The 18,465-nt window shown below is 35.6% G+C and overlaps 1 protein-coding gene across 3 annotated transcripts in view; it reads right to left on the bottom strand.

Moving 5' to 3' along the window:
* Positions 1–18,465, bottom strand: part of UBE2Q2 (ubiquitin conjugating enzyme E2 Q2) — a 369,008-nt gene that overhangs the window by 338,783 nt on the left and 11,760 nt on the right. For 2 of the 3 annotated variants that reach the window (XR_007475879.1, XM_004276354.4), the window contains exons 3-7: positions 14,743–14,847; positions 7,455–7,511; positions 4,475–4,615; positions 1,600–1,684; positions 192–252 (exon numbers count right to left, since the gene is read on the bottom strand). Coding sequence is in view for 2 of the 3 variants with exons in the window: in XM_004276354.4 (XP_004276402.1) it covers positions 192–252; positions 1,600–1,684; positions 4,475–4,615; positions 7,455–7,511; positions 14,743–14,847 (449 nt within the window). In the remaining variant the exon portion in view is untranslated. The remainder of the gene's footprint in view (positions 1–191; positions 253–1,599; positions 1,685–4,474; positions 4,616–7,454; positions 7,512–14,742; positions 14,848–18,465) is intronic. The other variant, XM_049706616.1, reaches the window with a different exon arrangement.

The raw sequence follows: 18,465 nt of genomic DNA, 5'->3' as shown, positions 1-18,465 counted from the left end.
TTTTTCTCCTCCTTCTTTCTCACTTTACTTATTAAGCCCAAGAAACAACTCATTTTAACAACCTAAGAACTATTTCTACAGAAACAGTAAGTAAAAGCCACAGTAAATAGGTATCAAATTAAGGGGGGAAAAAATCTCCACTGTGATAGTCTACCATTAAAAAGAGTGGATTAGCATAAAAAAGCACTTACTTCTGCAGTTTAACATGCCAGTCATATAAACTGTCATTTATGAGTTCCACTGAATAAATCCCTGTAAAGGTATAGGGCATGTTAGTTACTCTTCATTTGATCTTATAACTATTGCTCTGGTGTAAATATATACACTAAATAGCCAACAAAAGCTACGAATTTTGCCATTAAAACATGGAACAACTAAGCTGCATTATAAATATTTTGGTGCTGGAGCTGAGTATCTTATACCGTTAACAGATGAACAACTAAAGCCATCAATGAAGAGGATTTTTTGGGATTGAAAAACTGTTTACCATTAATTGTAAGAGGAAAAAAAAGCTTATGCAAAATCATATGTACTTAAGACTTTTCTCCTATGCATATATGCAAACAGTTCTATTAAAATGGAATCCCTCTACATACAGTTTTATAATCTTTCTTCAACTTTTTGGGACATCTTTCCATTAGAATATAAAAATTTATTGTCAATCTTTTTAATAACTGTAGTAATTTATTTTATGGATAAGCCATAACTTAATTCCACCATATAGCTGGTTATTAATTTAATTTTTTGCTACTACAAATAATGCAGTAACAAACAAGTGATGACTGAACATTTTAAGGTAAACCAGTATTCAAATATTTAACTTTATTATGTTTCTACACACAAACTTTTAGATTTCTTATAAGAGGAACTGTTAGGACACCAAAACTTCTAACAACCTCAGAAACAAATTTGACTTATCTTGGACTCTATAAAGTAGGGGGGTTTTTTTGCTTGTTTGTTTTTAAGTAAGCTCTAATGATTTAGACTTGATCACTCCGAAAAATTCTTAATGGATCATAATGCTACCTTTTCAAACAAACTAAAGTTTGGCTCTTTCTCTTATTCAATACTGTTAGACTCTCTGCAATAATCTGAGGGAATTTTATTTCAATTAGAGAGATTCCATAATATTTAAGCCTTATTGGGTAAGAAAGAACTCTTAAGTCAAACTATAAATTTTTAAAAGTAATACCATTAACTACAATAAGAGTTGATTATGTTGTTTTCAAAAAAAGGAAAAAAGAACATAAAAATCAACTTGACAACAGTTCTCTGTTCATACAATAAACATATACTCATTTATTTTCCAAAGCATAGATTTCTTGTACCTTTCCCAGAAGATAAAAATCATGAGTTAATCCCCATCAGCAAGAAGATAAAAAATTATGTGTCCATAAAAACATTTTTAAAAATCCAAACAAGTGAACTCATCCTATTTTACCCCATCTTTTGGTAACTTGATTAAATTTGTGTTTCACATTCCTAAAATAAAGTTAATAAACATTTCTGTTTCTGTCCAGTTATACTATAAGAAATGAAGTTACTATCTGAAAATTTAAAAGGGCATAAGGACAACAGCAGAGATCCAGAGGTCCTTACCTGTTTTATAACTCTGTGATCTGTATATGTCCCTGAGCTCTTTCATAAGTCTATCTGAAGCTTGTACAGACCCAGACACTGCACCCTGAAACATAAAATTTGCTGTTTACCAGGATCTACTGATTTAAATAACTAAAGATTTAAGGTATCTGAACCTGAAATAAACGTTTACAATGATATCGTAAAAATGGATCACCACTCAACATTTTAAGAAGTCAAAAAAGTTAAGTTCAATTAAATCAATGATCATGAAGTTTCAGTAGGAATATAAATTTGGGGCAGGTCTGATTCATTTACTATTTGTCATCTGAAAAAAAATAAATAAACAGCTAACCTATGTTCAGATCACCATGGCCACTCCAATAGCCTAGAACTAGTAAGGGTCTATTTCAAATTCCATCAATTAAAAAAAAAATTATTAATTTTTTTCTTCTTTACGATTTTATTTGGGGTGGGCAGTTTTAGGTTCACAGCAAAATTGAGAGGAAGGTACAGAGATTCCCCATATAGCTGCCCCCCACAGTGCATAGTCTCCCTCATTATCAGCATCCTTCGGAGGTACATTTCTTACAACTGATCAACCTATTTGGACACATCATTACTCCTGAAGTCCATAATTTACCTTAAGGTACCTTTACCTTTTGGTGCTGTACATTCTATGGATTTGGATAATGACAAGTATCCGCCCATCATAATAACATACAAAGTATTTTCATTGCCCTAAAAGTCCTCCATGCTCCGCCTATTCATCCCACCCCCCACCCCGAAACCCCTGGCAACCACGGATCTTTTTACTATCTCCATAGTTTTGCCTTTTTCAGAATGTCATATAGTTGAAAACACAGTCTGCAGCCTTTTCAGATTGGCTTCTTTCACCTAGTAATATGGATTTAAGGTTCCTCCATGTCTATGTCCTGTCCTTGACAGCTCATTATTTTTTTTTTTTTTTTTTTTTTTTTAGCAGGGACTAATATTCCACTGCCTGGATGTACTATAGTTTATTTATCCATTTTCCTACTGCTTCCAAGTTTTGGCAATTATGAACAAAGCTGCTATAAACATCTACGTGCAGGTTTTTGTGTGGACATAACTTTTCAATTCATTTGGGCAAATACCAAGGAGCTCAATTGCTGGATTGTATGGTAAGAGTATGTTTAGTTTTGAAAGAATCTGTCAGTCTTCTAAAGTGGCTGTGCCATTTTGCGTTCCCATCAGCGATTAGAAAAGTTTCCTGTCGCTCCACATCCTCACCAGCATTTGGTGTTTTCAGTGTTCCAGATTTTGGGCATTCTAATAGATGTGTAGTAGCTCCATGCATTTTTGAAAATACTAGAAGACCCTCAATGTGATACATTAACTAAAGCAGGTCCCTTAATCAGACTATAAGAATCTTATACTAACAATCTAGTTTACATATTAAGAAATTGAGAAACAACATGTCCACATATATGCAACTGTTTCAGTTCTTTTCAGTGTTCCACCTTCTCTGAAGATGAAAATGCACCAGTATCTTATCCTAAGACTGAATATGAATGGAACTATTTATCGTAAGACAAAAACATTTAGAATGTCTTCTGAATTAAAAAAACCTGACCTTGTAAAATTTTAAATGTTGCACCTTCAAAAGTTGCACTACACTTTGAGGTGGGGTAGAAAATCAGGTTTACAAAAGAAATCAAATGGGAAGGCATATAAACGTTAAAAGACTTTGCTTTAGTTTGTCATGTGATAGTGTTCAATAATTTGTAGTTGTTTTGACTATAACACACAAACTGGAAGCAATCACAAGATACAGAAAGTATCGTAAATATCTTTAACTTAGATACTACAAGCTTTTTTTAAAAAAAATAATCAAGATAAGGACTTGGCTAAGTTTCTTTGCTCTCTAAAGAAAGATTTGCTAATTACATTAATACAGTAAATAGGACTGAAGAAGTGAGAGTAATCTACCTGTTTACAACACTTGTCATCTCCTTGCATAACAATTCATTCCCTGTGTTTGAGAACCTATGCTCAGGACAAAAGAACTGGTTCTCAGATTTCATGGGTTTGATAAATAGCTCTAAAACAAAGGCAGTAAGTAAATAATAAGTATTGAGATGGATAGCTAGACTTTCGTTTGGTATTTCCCTACTCTGGGCATTTTATATACATCGTTCTCATTTATTATTTACAGGAATCATCTAAATGGTACATAATGTCCACATTATAGAATTGAGGAAAATGAAGCCACACAGCTGTGTTTGTCACCATGCTGCTTCACATAAAAGATGTTAAGTCAAAAGAAAAAATTACTTTTGGTTCAGTCAGGGCAGGACAAACCAGATGGCAGCTTCATGAAGAAGAAAGAATTTGAATTATACTTTGTACAAGAGACTGAATTTAAATTTGCACATCCCACAGGAGAAAGGTAAGGAGAGAAAACAGGATAAACAAGTTGGAAAGTCAATGATTTCAGATGAACGGGGTAGAAAGTGCCTATCAATAGATGAGAAATGTTGTGGGGGGGGGTGGGAAACTAGGGCAACAAAACATATGGCTGAATCTACAACCAAGGCAGGGATGGAGGGGGGTGGCTTTGATTGGTATCTTATTGAATTGCCCTGTATTTATATTATTCCTATACAGCTGACTCTTGAACAACACAGGTTTGAACTGCGTGGATCCACTTACATGCAGATTTTTTCAATACGTACTACACAATCTGCAGTTAGTTGAATCCTCGGATGTGGAACCGTGGATATGGAAGGCTGGCTGTAAAGCTATACGTGGATTTCGGTGCAAGGTCAGCACCCCTAACCCCAGCATTGTTCAAGGGTCAACCGTAATTACTTAACCACAAAAGTCCAGGTTCTATACATTTACACATACTTACATTTAGATGGTCTTGCCTTTGAGTCTTCCTAATTTTCTCTAATATTGCCAAATTTTCTTTTTCAATTCCTTCATCCTCTGACTTTTTCCCACTAATAGGCTCTTCTTCCTTCATTTCATAATGATCTAAGTCTTCTATATCCTAAAAAAATTTAAAAATTTAGCTTGTTCAAGCTCATGTCAAAAGCTAAATTATTCCTGACTCAGAGAACAAAGAGAATACATGTATCCTAAAAAAGCCTTCACATTCCATTCAAAAGGTTCTCTCCTTTTATATACTATACTTTAAAGCTAGAATCTGAGTAAAGCATATTTAATAGTTTTACAAAGCCATAACTACTACCAAATGAGCCATCTTAAATTGCTTTAAATCTCCTATTAAAGGGAACTTTTGCAACAGTTTAGCATGAGGTACCAAGAACCATAACTCGACTTCTAGAAATCTATTAGATTCAGTTTAGAAATTAGTCTAAAATGTGAACACAGATTTAGGCATAAAGATGCCTATTTCAACTTTATAACCACAAAAACAAACTCTTCATGTGCAAAATATCAGAACAGTTAACTTAATTCAATGGAATACCGGAAGACCATTAAAATGCCAACACAGCATAATGGTTTCTTCTGTATCAATAATGAAATGAAAAACACAGAATACAAAAATGAATATATAGAATCTTAGTTATGCCAAAATAAGCACAGAAAAAAAGAATAGGAGGACACATACTGAAATACTAATAATTATCAATAGAGACATTTAGTGCTTTTCCTTTTCCAAGTTTTCTGTAGTGAGCACCTATTGATTTTTATAATTAGGAAAAAAGTTAGAAAAAGAATTTGAGTATCACTAAGCCAACATCTTTAATCACTACAACATTCTTCTCCCTCCCTTCCCTTAGCATCAGCTCTTACAAATTTAAAAATTCTGCATAGATTTGTATAATAAATCCTAACCTTTTTCTATTACCTTTCTTCTAACTTTACCTCAATCATCAAAATCTCTAAAGAAGTAGTTTATACTTTATCTCCACTTTATCAAGCAGACTAATTCACTGTGATTTCTAGACCAGGTTAATAATTTAGACCACTTTCGTCCAGACTCAATGGTCTTTTTCTTGGACTGCCATCTCTTCAGCTCCTATTACATTCCTTTCTTATTCATACCGTGTCTATGACTGCATGCTTCATGGAGCTCCCTCCCCCTGGTTTGCACCTTTCAGCTACAATTTTCCGTCCTACACTTCTTTTCTTCAGAGTTCTCACAAATACCCTTGGCCTGTACCTCCTCCTCCTCCTCCAACTTCAACCTCAGTCATGTTCTAATCCACAAAATTTCTCCACTTGAGTATTAATCAACACAGAATTCATCATTATCATCTTTACAAAACAATATTCACTGTACACTATTCTCTGCTTAAGGCCTTACCAACAATCATACCAAATATAAACATATTTGTCTCTAATTCAAGACTTAGCCATCTGCCTTTTCTAGCCAAACTTGCTTTCCAAGACTCCAATACAGCAATGTCCTTCTCCCAAAAGGACAGCGTCCAATGCACCCAAACACACCATGCCCAGGGTTGTTCTGGGCCTTTTTACCACATTATTTTAGTTGCCTAGGATATCTTTTCACCTATCCTAATTTGACATCTCCAAAGTCCATCCCACCTTTCTAGATTTCCCTAAATGCTGCTGTCCTTTCTTCATATTATCTTGTGAGGGGAAAAAAGAAAGGTACATAAACTCTTTGAGTACAATGTCTACTTTATTGTACATTGGACCCATGGTAAAGGTTTAATTTTTCTTTTTTTCTTTTTTATTTATTTTTGGCTGTGTTGGGTCTTTGTTGCTGTGCACGGGCTTTCTCTAGTTGCGGCAAGTGGGGCTACTCTACGTTGAGGTGCACAGGCTTCTCATTGTTGTGGCTTCTCTTGTTGCAAAGCACGGGCTCTAGGTGTGCGGGCTTCAGTAGTTGTGGCACGTGGGCTCAGCAGTTGTGGCTCACGGGCTCTAGAGAGCAGGTTCAGTATGTGTGGCGCACGGGCTTAGTTGCCCTGCGGCATGTGAGACCTTCCCAGACCAGGGCTCGAACCCATGTCCCCCTGCAATGGAGGGCAGATTCCTAACCACTGTACCACCAGGGAAGTCCCAGTTTAATGTTTTCTTGCAGTTTATTCCTAAGTTAAACTGCATGAAAACATTAAAAAAAAAATCTATCCCCCCAAAAATCATTCTAACTGGACAATGTTAAGAACTATTTTACTTCCAGACTCACAAAACAAACCAACAACTACTTTAGTTCTAAGGCATTCTAAGAAGTGTATTTTAGATTTAAGGTAATAACCTAAATTAATTCTAAGATCCAAACAGAAAAATGTTTTAAAACCAAGACTGTGGAACTCAAATCCCTTGTATCAGGTCAATGTAGAGACACAGATTCTTCATTATGAAGTTTGAATTTAAATGCAAAGACTCAGAGCCTGAAAACGTCTAAAATTTTATCAATGGCTGGCAACTAAACTGACTTAAGCTCAGTGTCTTTGGAATTTCCTCTTTGATATTCTTAGATGATTTTTCAACATGAGATAGTTTTCATTACTTCTAGTGAATAGTCACTGAAATGTGGTCAAATTCTCCTTTTATTCAAACACAAAAATTCTGAAACTTCGTAGTTCCTATTCTTAAACCAAATCAGGTTAAGTACTGATTACTATTAAATGTAAATATAATTTTAGTGCTAAATGTTAAGAGCTCTTATTTTCCATGAAATAAAATCCAAGGACATCAAGATAAGAAATTTGCTAAAAAGTATACGATGAATTAGAGGTAAAGCCAGATTTTAGAAATTGTATTAAATTACAAATTCAATGTGCTTCTCATTATTCCACATTAACAATGGTTTATAAAGGAGATTAGAAAATTAATAAAATGTTCAAAAGTGAAGATAGTTATGAAATGTTATTCTTATATAAAATACCTACTTCAGCCATCTCTTCCTCTTCCTCCTCTTCTGAAGTCACTTCTTCTGCTGTCCCATTCTGCAAAGAGAAAAGAGTTTGCCAGGACTACACAGAATAAGTAAGCAAACACTGAGTACTTCAGAAGATTTTAGGGACAAAGTATCAATCATCTGTCACTGCAGTTCCACTAAGAGCTTATTAAAGTTGAAACATTTACTTTTAAATTCAGCTTTGATTTGACAAATAATATGTATCAGCTTTTTAAGAAGAAGCAATTTTGAAAAATTCAACTTAATAGATGCCTTAGAAATTAAGAAAGGCAATTAGTCAAATATAAAGCAAAACAGAAAAAAATTTAAACATATTCTAATTTAAAGTCAGAAAACATTTTACACATATAGCTACGTGTATAAGGCTAATGGCTTCTTTTGCTTAAAATACCCCAGACGATGGGTTTCTTAAAATATCTACCTTTTTAGCTTTGAAAAGCCTGAATCTTTCCATAAATTCTACTGGCTTACATTTTAAAAGGTCAAATGTGTTACACAGGCATAGACACTGTACAAAACTAAAAGTTACAAAGTGATCACCATTTCACTAAGGAGCTATTTTTCTTTTTTTTTTTTTAAACAACATGTCATTTACCACAATATTTCTGTATAAGACACAATTTAACACTCATTCACAACGAATCTGACGAGGTTTCAAGAAGGGCCTTCATACCTAGTTTTGTCAGAGTTCATAAAGACAAGCTTCCTGGACCACAGCACAGTTCTCTACGACACAATATATAAAAATTTAGTAGGATTTTTTTCCCCTAGAAATTCTTGCTGTATTTGTTCCAACTACAGCTGGTAAGGATCACACTCATATAGGACGCCAACCTTGCTGGCCTCTTAGTGTGTCAGAACCAGAGAGAAAAGACAATTTTTTAATGTAACTCAATGCAGCAGCAAAATTTCTTAACAGATTTATCTCTCCCTTTTACTCAGGAGTTGTAAAAGTCCACCTGCCAGCACGTCCCCATTCACGTGCCACAGGCAGAGCACAGGTGTGCAAAACCAGAAAGGGGAGGCCATAGCACAGAAGACTGACAATTGCTGAGGACACTCATAACAACTGATACTGATCAATGGTATACCTCATCTATAAATGAGTAGATAACCAAGCATCACCAGATATTTGAAGAAAACTAGCAATCTGAAAGAAAGGCACCAAGTTGAACAAGCAGAAAAAGTGACCTGAAGCATTATTAATGAAGGCAATAAAACAGAATTTAAAAATCTAATAATTGGAATCTTTAGCAGTAATTGAGAAGATACTGCATCCACAAAACCTAACAAGATTATTATGTAAAGAACAAGAAAGTTCTGGAAAATCAAAAAGATCTCCCCTCAAAGAAAAAAAAAAACTCAGAGGGGCCAGAGAGAACAATGGACCTAAATGAACAAAATATTTATGACTGAAGAAGACAACCAAACTGTGACATTCCCCTAAAATGTGGAGAAAAAGGAGGTGGGAGACGGGGAGAAGGTGATTAAAATAAGAGAAGAGTTAGGGAAATGGAAATAGGAATACAGAGATCCAATATTCATCCATCATTCATTCAGAAGATGAGGGAAAGGGACAAATGTTGCCAACCTAAAGAAGGACTTCATAATAGCAAGTGGCTCTGAATGCCCCAAAGGAATGTTGGAAATTAAAACCCCATACTTCACAGTTAAAGAAAAAAACCATGCCGACTTCCAGAAAGAAAAAATATAAAGAGCTAAGAATCAGACAGGCATCAGCCTTTTCATCTGTAACAACAAATACCAGAAGAAAAAAGTGTAAAGAACTTGGAAGAGACTCAATTATGAACTTAGAATTTGATATCTAGTTCTATCAGGATGGGAGCCATACCTGTGTTTGTTCAGCACTGGATCCTCAACATTTACAATAGAGTACATAGAGTGCTTTACACAGAGTCAAATAAATATTTGTTAAATGAATAATAAAAACAGACACAGTATTCAAGGAACACTCTTCATACACATCCCCACAAATCCTTTCTAGAAAAAAAGACATTATTCAGGGATATAGTTCAGAAAGGGGCAACCATGGAATACAAGAAACAGCAATAAGCGGAGACAACAGCAACATCAATGGTTAAGTCTAAGCAATTGCTGCTAATGCAGCTGAAAGGTTACAGGCCATATTCTCTGACCACAGTGAAAAACGAAAAACCCCAAAGCTGTCTGAGAATCTCTAAAAACATTTTTTTCTAAATAATTCTTGAATTTAAGAAGAAATGGACCCTCATGCCCCAGTAATCCACTCTTAAATACATGCCCAGAGACATACTTGCACGGGTGTACCATGTACTACAGACAAGAATGATCATGGTAGCACTGTTCCTAATAGAAAACTGGAATTAACCCAAATGTCAGTAAACAGTCAAATGGATAAGTATGTTATGGTACATTCAAACAATGGAATAAATACAGCAATGTAAAAGAACTACAGCTACACACAATATAAATGAATATACTCACAATGGTGAGCAAAGACAAACATGAAAGACTACATAGTATAACTTAATATGAAGCTCAAAAAACAGGCAACACTAAACCATATTGTTCAGGGTTGCATATATGAGTGATAAGACTAGAGAAAAGTAAGGAGAGGATTAGCATACAAGGGAATGATAATCTGAAAGGAGCCTGCAGAAGATTCTGCAGTGCTAGCAATGTTCTATTTCTCCACCTGGGTGGTGGCTAGGTGGTATAGTTGTCAGGTATTCACCATAACTTTTATACTAAACTTATGTCTATATGCTTTCAACACATATTATTTCGAACTTTTTCTTGTAAAATATAAGAGTGATACGAACAAGAGATGGAATCAAACTACTTAGAAAACACAAACTATTTAGAAAATAAGTATACTAAATTTTAAAACCTGTGCAATAAAGTCAAACAGCACTCGGAAAAAAACAAACACCCTTACATGTTTGATAAAAAAGCACTTTAAATCATATTGATCCAGTAAACTAAAAACGTAAAAGGAGACATTATTAAGACTGGACTGAAAAATAAAAACATTCAATATAACAAATAAAACTAAGGGCCAGTTCTTTCAATAGACCATTATAATAAAACAGACAAGCCTCTGACAAGTAATCAAGGAAACTTCAGGATTATAACCACAGATGAAGATGGTGCAAAAAGTGAATACTCTGCACATCTTTCCAAGAGCTTCAAATGTATAGATGAAGTTACCAATTTTTTAGAACCTAAAATTACTAAAACTGACAGAAGAAATGGAAAATCTAAATAGACTAATACACAGAAGAGAAAAATGGATCAGGTTCAGATCTTTGTTTAAATCAGGCTTTCTCAACCTTGGAACTATTGATATTTGGGGCCAAATAATTCTTTGTTGTGGGGAACTGTCCTGACATTGCAGGATGTTTAGTAACATCCTGTCTACCCACAAAAAGCCAACAGCACACTCCTCCAACCCGGCCAGCTATGACAATCCAAAATATAGCCAGATACTTCCAAATGCCCCATGGGAGGCAAAACTGCCCCCAGTTGAAAATTACAACTGTCCTAGATCTTAGGAAAAAAACAAAGGCTTGGGGCTTCCCTGGTGGCACAGTGGTTGAGAGTCCACCTGCCGATGCAGGGGACACGGGTTCGTGCCCCGGTCCGGGAGGATCCCACATGCCACGGAGAGGCTGGGCCCGTGAGCCATGGCCGCTGGGCCTGTGCGTCCAGAGCCTGTGTGTCAGGAGCCTGTGCTCCGCAACGGGAGAGGCCACAACAGCGAGAGGCCCGCGTTCCGCAAAAAAACCAAAAACAAACAAACAAAAAAACACAAAGCTTCCCAAGTCATGAGACTGCTTATACCCTGATACCAAAATGAAGCAAGAAGAGCTTAAAGGGAAACAGACTATATTACAATCTCACTTAAAGTATAAAAATCCAAAAATAAAGTATCACATCTATTGTGTTCCACCCCCAACTACCAACCTATGTAGGCGCCAAACGTTTATTACGGGAATGCAAGGATGACTCAAAATTAGGAAATTTCTTCATGTAATTCACAAGTTATATCTTGTGAATGGAATTAAATGCAGTCGTGAAAAACAAGGTAGATCTATATGTACTATGTCCACGATATATTAAGTTAAAAACCTAAGTTGCAAATATTCTAAAGAAGCAGATTGAACATAAAATATATTCTTCTCCCATCTCTTTCCTGAGGCTCCACTAGAATTACAATGAAGACACACGATGAAGAATAAACACTGTACAAACACATAATGGTAACAAAAAATAAAAGGGGGCTACCAGCAGAAAAAAGAATTCACTCATGCTAGAAGATGACAGTGAATGGAAGAATGGTAATTAATGGAGCAAACAAGTAAAGCCATAGGGTAGGGGATAATCAGGTGGCTAATTTGTCCCACAGCACCCTGGAGAGGCTCTAGACTCAGACACCAGGTACATTTCAACAGCAGGAGTGATGGATAGGATTGAAAATGTAGATTAACTGAAAGCCTATATACAGAACAAACTGTCCAGCCACCAAAACACACTGCTCTCCTTAAGCAAAACTCAGGCATACATATCTACCTCAAGCAAGAGATTATAAGGTTTCATGTCCAGAGAAACCAAATAGTTCCAGCCATCATTTATGATTATGCCAGGAAATAGGGGGTGGGGGATAGGGGGTTGAAGTCAGCTTAAATTCCTCCTAAAAGCGATCAGTTGACAAGTCTTGGCAACAAAGAACTCCCAATCAGCCTTTCAGTACACCTCTCTCAAATATGAATGAAGAAGAGGAAGGAAAAAACATGAATAAGCAACAGAGAATAAATAGATATATGAGGAAAGTCTTCAGAAAGAAAAAAAAGACCAAGATAAACTAAAAAAAAAATTATTAAAGACTTATTAAACTTATTAAAGAAAAATAGAGATGCTTGAGGGAGAGTATCAAAGTAACTCCTTAAAGACACTCACGAATATATTACATTGATAAAAACAAAAACAGAATGCTATCAATAAGGAATAATCAGAGAACAAGAACTTATGGTTCATCTTTGGAGAGGAGCCACAATGAACGACACCTCCCAGCATTCATCCCTTATATGGACCCCTCCCACCATATGGGCTGGCCCTGGACTTGCTTTAACCAATAAACATGGTAGAAATGACACTGGGCCAGTTCCAGATCTAAACCTTACGAAACCCTGGCAGCTTCCACTTTTGTGCTCTTAGAAGCCAAAAATAAAAATTCTGACTACCTTCCTAAATAAAGAGAAGCCACGTAAAGAGACCCTGGAATGAGGAGATGTCATGTGGACAGAAGGGCCATGTGAGGAACAGCAAGGCACCAGACATGTGAATGAAGAAGGCATGCTGGACATTTCAGTGCAGTCATGTGTCCAAATAACTACCAGTCCCAGCCACTATCTGACTGCACAGTGAAGTCAGCAGAAAAACTGTCCAGCTAAGCCTAACCAACTCACACAGTCGTGCGAGACAGAACTGTTGTTTTAAGCCATTAAGTTCTAGTGTAACTGGTTAAGCAGCAATAAATAACCAAAATAAAACTTAAAGTTATGACTGTTCAAATAAAATTTCCAGAAGTTGAAAGATAAGAAAAATGTTCCAGAATTTGAAATTAAGACAAAGAGACAGAATACAGTGATAATAAGAGATACAAAGACTCAAATGAGGAGGTCTAAAATCCTATTAGTAGGCATTCCAAAATGAACAAATAAAGAATGGAAAGGAGAAAGTTACCACAGAAAAAAATACAAGAACATTTACCCAAGAAGAAAGATTCAAGAATCCAAATTTGAGAAGGTCCATCCATACTGAGTACCCAACAAAAATGGAAAAAACAAACAAACAAACAAAAAAACTCAGTACACCACTGTGATATTTCAGAACAGCAGGGAAAGGACAAAGTCCTAAAAGCTTCCCGAAGTCGCACAGAGATGACTAAGACTCAGAATGGCATCAGGCTTCAATACCATTGACTAGAAGACAACAGCAGTTACCATTTATTCTCAGGGAAAATTATTCTCAACTTAGAATTATATATTCAACCACACTATCAGTCAAGTGAAGGCAGTTACCATTTATTGGGCATTTACTATGCATCAGGAACTGCTCTAAATGATTTACATGCACCAACTCATTTAATCTTTATAGCTCTCCCCAAATATAGGTATTACTACCATTTCCCCATTTTGCAAATGGGAAACTGATGTACATATTGCTAGGTAATTAGCCCAAGCTAATTAGGTAATTAAACCAAGATTCAAACCCATGGTGGTCTGGCTATACATATATATATATATATATATATATTTTTTTTTTTTTTAAGAAGTTAGAACTCAGAAAATGTACTACCCCTTGACGTTTTTCTAAGATTTTACTTGCATAAAATCATTTTCCTCAGGCAAAATGAGAAAAGGTAAGCCAAGAAAGAAGACATGAAATCTGGAAACAATGGATCTTCTACTCCAGCAGAGGAGACAAGAAAAATTTCAATATGACAGCTTAATAGCCAGCCCAGAAAACAACCTGCCAAGGCTGGTGCAGAAGAGCCAAAGGCTCCAGAAGAGAGGGAGATCTCATAGAAAAGAGACAGAACATAACTTTTTTAACTAAGAATTATTATTATAAGGAAGACATTGCAAAACAAAAAACTGTACAGATGAAATATAAAACTCTACACTACAAAGTCCTAATGATAAGTGGTGATTATTCATATTACTAAATATAATGATGTTTTAGGAAGGGGAGGTGGGTGGGTAAGTGGGTGGTATAAAAGCTAAATCTTTGTTATTGTACAAATCAATAAATTATGCCTAAATAGGTAAATCCAGAAATCCAGAGCGGTTAGAAGTGGTGGTGAGCTAGTGGGTACTTCTGCTGCCTGGAGGAGATAACATTTGAGTTAGGACTTAAGAAGCACAAATGGGTATAGAGAGATGGCATTCCAGGTGAAGGTAAGTGAATAAACAAAAGCAAACAACTGCAGAAGCAAGGAACAGTTATGGAAACCAGGAACATTAACAAAAAGGTGGTGGTAGAGAGGGGGCAACTGTTTGCCTGTCATAGTAAATAAGAGCAGCTCCCAAGAATGAAAAGGTTATTTTTAGTACCTAAAACAAACAAAACAATTCAACAGGAAAACAAAAACTAAGTTCTAAATAAGTTGTATAATAATGAGAAATCATCCTAGTTTTACTTGTGCTTGAGACAATTTATTTTAGCTCTTGAATACTAGAGAATTTTTACTTTACCTGACCCGTGGGTAGTGGCTGATCTAGCATCTCAACATCCAGGTGCTTAGGAAGGTTATATAATCTGCAGAGTTCACATATCAACCACTTCAACTGCTGACGAAGCTACAAAACACATTTCAGTAAATAAGCATTATGTTAAAGAGCCCTTAGAGACATGAATAACACTATAACTACTGTAACTAATCCAGTAGGAAATGAGAAAAGTTTATTACTGCTCAATTACAGCCTACAGATAAAATAACAGTCTTTAAAAAATATTTTAGGGGCTGCTAGTGTAAGAAAGTCACTATGGCTTTAGTGCAATCCCGACAACTGATACCTAGCAGAATGACATCAACAAAATGGCAGAGGAAGGGGAGCTCCAGACATTGTCTAATTTTCAGTTGTTAACTTCTTTTCTTAGTAACTTAACAAGAGTACATTAATACATTAATGAGGCTACAAAAAACAGAGGCAGTGTTGCTGCACACGGTTTATAAAATTATATATTTCACAGTCATTCATTTGAAAGTAGAGGCAAATGTGGTCTAGCAAACAGAGCCTTGGAATCCAGGTGACCTTGGATACAGTATCTAACGCCCTGAGTTTTGAGTCTCCCCATCTATAAAACAAGGAAATTAAAACCTTCTCATAAGGGTAAAAATTAAATGAACTCTTCTGTGAAAACACTTGACATTTAGTAGGCTCTTAAGTGTTTGTCTAAACAAACAAACAAACAAAAACCTTACTAGGAAAACTGCAAAGAATAACTCGTTTCCATTTTTAAATCCAGATTTTTAAGCATATTACTTTAAGTAAGCAAGGTAAATTATGTGCACAAACATGTTTTTCATTGTTTAAAAAATTGTTTTCAATGTATAAGTTTAGAATTATGATTTAAGAAGAATGGTCACTATCAGTAGCCATGATTGGCAGCAAGTAAGGTAACTTACTTCACTTGGTCAGGAACAGTTTCCTGGATGTCTCTAACCAAGAAAAGAGATGAAGAGAAAGGAGCAGGTTTATGAAGGACTGAGGAAAACAGACACAGAATTAGAATGGGTTAAACAAAGCAAAGAACAAGCCTTTCCAAAGTGGACAATGGAGCAAGTAAAAATGAGGAAAGTTGAGCAGTAAATTAGTATAAAAAAATATCCTCAAGCTTAAAAAGCAGCAAAGCCCCACCGTGGATTTGTTATCCATCCAATAAGCTCTGTTTTGTGCTCAGTACATAACAAAGACGAGGCAGGGTGAGCTGGACACAGACCCGACACTCCAACCCCTGGTACAGGAAGAGCTACGGTAGCACTGTGGGAAAGACAGCAGCGTGGTGGAGATGCACCAAGCAGTAAGAAACAGGGCAGCACAGCTTCCAGGAATTTCAACTTCACGCTCCACCCAAAAAAGTGTTTGAGGGATCGAAGGAAGTAACTAAGATCATGGGGAAGAATTTAAGAAATACTTATAGAAGGGAGATGGACAGGTCTTAGAAATTTACTAGATAGTCTGGAGTTGAGGGGGTGGGAGTCAGGAAACACTGGTATAAAAAAGAACTCTAAGATAGTTCCCAGCTTCAGACATGGGTAACAAGTTTCATTATTTCATTTTGCCCCATTCACAATCACAGAGAGAATTTTTGAGGGGAAACATGATGCGGGAGGTGGAGTACTAAGAGGTAGATGAGTTTAAATTTAGATGTAATCATTTTGAACAGCCACAGCACATCTGAGTAAGATTCCCTGGATCTGTGTGATATATAGACAGATAATGGGTTTCAAACTCAGGAGATAAATTTTATCTAGAGATACAGATTTAGGAATCACTGGAATATAGGCCATGATTTAAGTACTGGGAGTAGAAGAGATTACTCAGAGAAAGCGCAGAATGAGAAGAAAGAGGCAGACCAAGGAATAAGAGCTCAGAGGAGACCAAGGCAAGGCAATAATAAGAGATAAAAACAGGAGACAGTGATCTGATCGAAATCCTCATCAGATTATCAGTTCCCAGAGGACAGGGATATGACTTGTCTTTTATACCCACCACTTACCACAAAGCCTGGCATAGGAGCCAATTTTTTAAAAAATACTTTTCTGCGTTCTACTACTAATAGTTTCCTGTATCCACCCAGGTGGAAAAAAAGGTATGTATAATCCAGCATAGATTTATTTTTATTTATTTATTTTTTTTTACTTCGTATACTAAAGGAGCCAGATTCTAGACAATATGCTATGCCCTGCTTTTTCACCTTAGTATATCTTGGAACATTGTATGTGCTCTTGTGGAAAGACTGGCTGCATTCTTCTTAACTTCAACATGATATTCTATCATAAAACTATACAGTAATTTTTATTTAACCAGCTCTTTATTGGTGGACAATAAGGAATATGTGTTTGTTGAATGGAGAAATGTTTCAATAAGGAAAGAATCAACAGTATCAAAATGCTGCAGAAACTTTAGGACTAAAAAAGAAGTCCTGGATTTGGCAACTAGAAGTAAAAATTTTAGTACAACAAAGATGGCAGAATCCAGATTATAATGAATTAAATGAATTAAAGGTGAGGAAATAGAGCTTATTCTTATTCAAGACTAGGTAATAAAATAACTGGCAGAGAGTATAAGAAAGAGTGAAGCGTGAGTTTTGGCTTTTTTCTTTTATGTAAATATTTATTTATGAAATTGGATCCCATTTTATATCCTATGTCAATTTACTTTATGAGCATTTTTTTGATGGATACTTTAGACATCAAAAAATAACCCCACTCATTTCTACTATTACAAAACTTACACCTTTAGATCTTTAGAGGCAACCTCCTAAGCAGTAAGGGAGCTAAGTCTATCCCTCTTTACCTGTCCTGTTGCCCCCTCCCCTGCTGGAGATGTGAACATATGTCTGTCTAGCTTTTAATTTTTTCCTCTAACTTTCATGGCTCTCTTATTACTCTTATAATACTCTATAAACCAATGTTCTTCTGTTCTTAATTTTAAGAATAGATGTGCTTAAACCACCTCTAACTTATGGTGACAAAAATCTGAGGTAAGTCTCTAAATTCCCCAAATCATTAGTTCTCCCATTTATTATTAATAGAACAATCTATCCTTTCCTTATTGAGTATTTTGGTTCGATTTAACTCATTCTAAATTCTCAATTGCATGACTCTGTTTCTAAACTTCTAACTGCCTTTACTTGTCCAGTTCGGTGCCAGTACTCAATATTTTATTTTATTCAATATCTGGTCAGACATGTCTCTCATTTTTTTTCAACTCCATTATTGTTTTTGATTATTTACTCTTCAAAAACTTTAGAGTCACTTGTCAAGTCCCAAAAATAAATCTGTTGGGATTTTTACTGGAATTGCATTCAATTTATAAACTAACATGAAGCTATACAGATAACTGACATATTTATAATATGGAGTCTGCCCATCTAGGAACACAGTAGTCAAGTCTTTCATTTTACTCAGCAAATTTTTGTAGTTTTCTTGATACAAAACCTGCACACCTAACCTTATTCCTAGGTATTTAGAGTTGTCAATAAAATACTTGTCCACCATATTTTCTGATTATAGCTGATATTTGGGAAAACTTGATTTTTATATAATAGAACTTTTAACCAGTCATCTTAAAAATCGCTTTTGCAGCTGACTCCTTTCGATTTTTTTTTTTTAAGGTAAACAATCATGTCACCTGCAAATAATAATTGGTATTTTTCTGTAAGGACTTTGTGACATCGTGGAAAAATGT

This window comes from Orcinus orca, chromosome 2 (genome assembly GCF_937001465.1).
Source record: "Orcinus orca chromosome 2, mOrcOrc1.1, whole genome shotgun sequence".
Taxonomy (NCBI): domain Eukaryota; kingdom Metazoa; phylum Chordata; class Mammalia; order Artiodactyla; family Delphinidae; genus Orcinus; species Orcinus orca.
This window is presented reverse-complemented; position numbering and strand designations above follow the sequence as displayed.